The sequence below is a fragment of the Apis mellifera genome, linkage group LG11 (genome assembly GCF_003254395.2).
Source record: "Apis mellifera strain DH4 linkage group LG11, Amel_HAv3.1, whole genome shotgun sequence".
Lineage (NCBI taxonomy): Eukaryota > Metazoa > Arthropoda > Insecta > Hymenoptera > Apidae > Apis > Apis mellifera.
Window position 1 is genome coordinate 7,286,712 of NC_037648.1, and position 6,000 is coordinate 7,292,711.

General features: G+C 31.5%; 1 protein-coding gene across 2 annotated transcripts in view; it reads right to left on the bottom strand.

Moving 5' to 3' along the window:
* LOC551114 (methyltransferase-like protein 9) overlaps nt 1-3,943 on the bottom strand; it is a 50,752-nt gene extending 46,809 nt beyond the window's left edge. For both annotated transcript variants that reach the window (XR_003305589.1, XM_623510.5), the window contains exon 1: nt 3,571-3,943. Coding sequence is in view for 1 of the 2 variants with exons in the window: in XM_623510.5 (XP_623513.3) it covers nt 3,571-3,762 (192 nt within the window). In the remaining variant the exon portion in view is untranslated. The remainder of the gene's footprint in view (nt 1-3,570) is intronic.
* Between the last annotated feature and the right edge of the window lie 2,057 nt (nt 3,944-6,000).

Sequence of the window (6,000 nt, forward strand, 5' to 3'; positions counted from 1 at the left end):
TATAGAGCTTTCTAATTGATATATATAGTAACAATAATAATGCTCAATTTTCTCGAAAATGAATTTTCATATTTTTTTTATATTTTAATATATTTTATTTTATATTTTTTTATCTTACATTTAGAATTATAACAATAATTCTCTACCATTTGGAACCTACATCCAATAAGAAAGTAATTAAATTCACATATACTTAACAAATTTTTAAAAGCTTATTTACTCAAAATAAGATTTTGAATAAAAAAATTTTATATCTTCAATTTTATATTTGTACATTTAGAATAATTTAACAATGATAATTAATTAATATCATATCGTGTAAAAAAATGAAAATTTTCAATTTTCATTTTATTTCATGAAATATCTTCACAACTACTGTGTTAAACATGATCTAAGAATCCGTAGTATGTAATAACGATAACGACCAAGAATATCGGCCGCGTGTACGCAATGCAAATGGATTGTAGTATAAAAAAAAAAAAAAAAAAAAAGGAGACAAGAAAGATATCTCGTCCAAGCTTCGAGAGAGAAGGCAAAACTCTCTTCCTTCATTTTCTCTCATCAAGCAAACAGAGAAATTCTATTTAACATGGTCAAAGCGAATCGTCATTAGCCTCGCTCAAGTATGCCCGCAATCAGTATACCTCCTTCCCCTACTCTCCGCGAAGGTAATAAACATTACTATCACGAGCGTTGCTATTATTATTACGAGCCGGCTCGAGATACGCGTGTTTCGCAAGCTTCTGTAAGCGGGTCGCTGACAGCCAGCCCCGCGAAGACGAGTTGAAAATTCCTAAGAAATGGGACACGCGGCTAGGGGGCGTAAAAGTACGGAAAGAAAGATCTCGACGGTGGTTGCCTAGACGCAGGGGCTTTCTCTTCCCCCTCCCCTCTCCCCTCAGGAGTCTCATCCATCAGTCACTTAATATTTCAAAGCAGCGCCTTACTTTCCATCCTCCTCTCACCCCGTTTCTCTTTCCCATCCCTTCATCCACGGAGGATCCGCGAGGAAACGAATGGTGCCAGCAGTCTTTTAAAAACCTTAAAACACCACCGGAGCCGACGCCACTCGGTCTGAGAGTAAAGTTTTCAGACTGTTCGGGCTGATATTAGGCGATAGAGGCACGAGGCTTGGTGGCAGTGGAGTGGGGGAAGAGCGACGTCTCGCCTCGATTTCGATGGGCGCGCGGGGAGCGGAAGGGAAATCTCGCGAGGGCGTCCCTCCGCACGAATTTCAAATTTCTCGTTTCACGCGACCGAATGGGATTCTTCCCTTTTCCTGCGAGCACCTGCTCAAGCAAGCGTGCTGCCCAACGAATCGATTTGCCGCTCTCTGTCGCGCTGCGAAACGTTCTCGCAAACACCGATAAAAGCTTCTTTCTTCCGCTAGATGAATAAATACGCGTGTGGGGCATGCGGCTGTATATACCTCCATCCGTGCCGACTTCTTACGAATCTCGTACGTATGTGAGATACGTAATGGAAAACGTAAAGGGTGTGATATTTTTCTCGTTTCCTTTATCCTATGGTCGAATGTAAAACGACATGGATGGTGGCCGTTTGAGATTGCTTTGTTGAGCTCCAAAGTGCTTTCGGTAAGTGAGGGGAACTTGGAAATATGGAACAAAATTTGTAGAGAAGTTTTGTAATGATATATAATGTATATGGTTATTTTTGGATTAAAAGATGTATGTAAAAATAAAGATTGTATTGGAAATTGTTTAAAAGGGCATGTTTTTTTATGAGAATCAATTGAAAATGTAGAAGTTGTAGAATGAAATTCATAAAAAGATTTGTTTATTTATACAGTGAAGTGAAAAAGACATTTTTGAAATTATATTTTTGAATCATATTTTTAAGGAGAGCAAGTTAAAGATGTAAATATATAAAATTTGCAGAAAGATTCTTGCATTTCTTATTGATTATTTGAAATTTATTTTGCATCACAAATTTTAATGCAAAATGTTTTAAGTGAGAATAAAAAGAAAATGTAGAATAAAATTCGTAAAGAGATTCTGAATCTTTTACTTTATATATGTATATATTATACTAATTACTATATCAATATAAAATTATCGGTACATATATTTTCTTGATATCTATATCTATTTTTAAATGATTTCTATATCTATTTTATTTTTATATATCATACAAAAAGATTATAATGCTCGCTTGAATAATTTAAAATAATGAATAAACTTTTTCTTCTAATATAATTTAATAATGTAAATTTTAAACAATAAATAAAAACATTGTAGTTATCATCATTAAAAATTTAAAACATTCACTAACTAAATATATTTTATAATTTTAAATATTTAAAGAGTTTTTTTCTTATTTAATTTTGCATTAATATATAAATTATATGGCACATGTACTTAATCGATCTACAAATTTTTTTTCTCACAAGGACATTGTATTTTGTATTTTTATCGTAAAATTAAAATCCTATTTTTTTCTAACTATATCATCATTTTTAACGCTCTTTATAATCATATACAATCACGGTTAACGACGAGTTGAAACGCGAACCATGACACACTGTTGTCGTATTAATAGAATGTATGTTGAAAGTTGTGTAACTAGCGCCGCGTGCAACGTCCAAGTTCGCAGACTTTTCCTCCCAATAGTTTCTGTAGTAATCCGTAAATGCAACACGATCATGGATCTAGCGTGATCGTTTGTGACTTTCAGAAAAGTTAAATTAAAGGCAACTGCAGGGTATTATTATAAATAGGATGAACTAAGACGCGAACAATGGTCAGAATCGGTGTTTGAGGATATTTCAAGAATATCGAGAACATAATTATATCCCGAGTAATTACCGAGTATACTCTTAACTCTTGAGTAGTGGCGTTCGAGGAAGGAGAAGGTAATCGGTGGTTGGCCTTGTCCGGTAATTGTACTAATTATTACCGCTCTCTTCACTCCCGCTCCCTTGCATTCGCCTAAGGGGCTGCTTCCTCCCCCGGCAACTCAATTATCTTGCTGTCCTGTGCGCCACTCTGAATTTACCAGAGATCAGATTCGAGAGGTTCTTAATTCTTGGAAAAAGAAATTTCTGCTCGATGTTACTTTAATTAAACGCGATTAAGATCAATAATTAATGGGCCATAGTAGATATCGAATAATACGAAAATAAAATATGAATCAACTGCATTCGAAATTTCGCTATCTTATCTATTCACTAAACAAATCCCAGCTTTCAATACATAATCTACGTTCAAGACTGTATCGTACTCGAGAGATCATAACGTGAAACGATAACGAGGATTTAACCTATGATATTGAATATGAAATATCCACTATGTATATACTTACGTATATCAAAAATATGTTTGATATAAAATGTCCAAGAAAAAGTAATTTTATAATTATAATGTTTATAAGTTTTTTAATAAAAGAAAAACAATTTTAAAATTTAAGAATGTAAAAGTACCACATATATCTACGGTCCTGATACAACTGACGTGACCTCAGGCGGCGATGGGAAGAAGGGAGTACGCGCGGTTTAGATGCCTAATGTACGTGATTGAATGAGAAATGTAACCTAGTTAAGATAATATTTACCTGAGTCTTGTCGTATGCTTCAAGCTGTTCGTCTGCCTTTTGTTTGTCGTAAAGTAGCCTGGCAAGGCTTCCATGTGGTCTGTAATTTCTTACGACTCTACTCGTGGGTATATCCTGATTGACAGTAGAACAGGTAGCCAAATTCCTGACGTCGCAGGTGCACCTTCGTACAGGCGCATCCGCACTCGCCATGCCCACGAGGAGCACGTTAATGACTGTCAGTCACCACACACACATGACATGACGATACTCGGCACCGTAATCTTGTGGCTAACACTTTGGTATACGAGCAAGAAAAATACGAAAGATGACGCAGTTCGCGTAAACACGTCTAGCACGTGGCCATGTTGGCGACGATAGCGCCGTCTGCTGTTCTATTAGTGAATTACGTTTCCCGTAAGCAGCTACAGTCGACGATGTAGGAACAGACAATAATGTTTCAATAAAATTTTTCAAAAAAATATGGTATTTAAAGTCATGATCTTGTAGATGTATCTTTTATTCGTATGTAAAGTTATAGATTTTGTTAATTTGTATTCATATAAAGGAGAGAATAGATCTTGAATGACATATATATTTAAAAAGGAATTTAGTCTGGTAAAATATGTCGATAAAATTTGTGGAAATAACTCATTGAAAATTATATGATTCTTAAGTTTTTATTATTTACTATTTGATTTTCAAAATCAGGAAAATTAATACTTTAATATTATTTTATTGATAATTTTAAATATAGAAATATTTTTGTTAAAATTATATTATATATTATGTTATTTTATAATATGTTCCATATATATTCCATAATTATCACTTGAACATATGGAATATATTATAAAATATAGTTTATAGTATAACATAAAAAATTATATTTATTATTATTTAATTTATTAATTTATTAGATATTATGACAAAAGTTAAATTATAATTCATTAACCTAAATATCTATTCTTTTTAATTTTAATTTTAAATAATTATTTCATTTATCTACATTACAAACTTCATATAATATATAATCTACATATATAATTTTGTTTTTTTATTTTAAATAACAATAATAATATATGTATAGTTATAAGTTTTTAATGAATTCTATAACAATAACAAACATATTAATTAAAAACTTAAATATATATCAAACACATTCATTATCAGTGACGTTCAATCATGTAATATTTTCATACTTTTTTAAAATTATTAATTTACATTTAATCTTGATTTAAATCCGAATTTCAGTGCAGTTCTTAATAGAGACAAATGGAAAGAAAAGAAAATGTAAAATTTCTTTGTTAAAGAATAAAACAAAAATAATAAAATAATCATGATTAAGAACAAGAAAATACTCGATTGTGAAAGTAAGAAAGAAAAAGAAACGAATAAAAAGGAGACAACGGTATGGACAAAGATTAAAGAACGCATCGAGGTGAATCGCAGAGTATCGACGAAGTTCTTGATAATAAACATAAACACAATTCATATTGTGAATCATAAGATATAATTTGCTGATGATCATATATTCTAATATCGTTCTAATTATGTTATAATTGATATTTTTATCGTTTTTAGCGATCCTATTTTATCAATTGATTACAAATATTATATATTGTATAATCTATGTTTTTAATTGAATTTTTCATATATTTTAAAGTAAATCATAAGCGACATCATGAGATTGACAGAGCTTTTTAATAATTACTGGCAATATCTATGATCATCTTATGCATAAACTTATACTTTTTGACCTTATTTTTTTTCATCAGGTGATTTTATATCCCAATTTTATCGACACGCATAAAAGTTTTACGCGATATAAATACAGCTTAAAGAAAATTTCTTGTACACCGGAGTGCATCGATGAATATTTTAAATACCATATTGACGTAGCGCGCGCGCATTACTTCCTCTCGTGCTCCCCGTACTGAGAACTGATAATTCATTAATTTATGATAAGCTAGCCTCTCGCCTACGACCTACATCCTCCCCTCCTCACCCCATAAATCATTTTCACCGCTGACATTAATTGCACGCCGCCCCTCGTTACCGGGAGAAATGAGATTTTTTTAATTGGCAAATTTTTCACCGTCGCTGACATTGTGACACCCTCTCTTGAGTCTTTCATACCTTTTTCATATTACTATGTCATGTGACGGAATGTAAATATTTTTTATAGTTTGTAATGTGAAATTTTTGTTTCCAAAAGATGTATTTAATATTAGGTACGACATCATTTTTGTAAAATTGTGTTTGATTATTAATTTTTAGTTGATTATTACATACAATAAAAATAATTGTACGGAAGTTAGAACAAATATTAAGTTTATTGTCAATAAATTTAAAGATAAGAAAATAGTAGAATAATAATAATAGAAAATTTTATATATATTAAAAAAGAAAATATAAAATTATTTATTTAAATTTTATCTTTTCTATCTA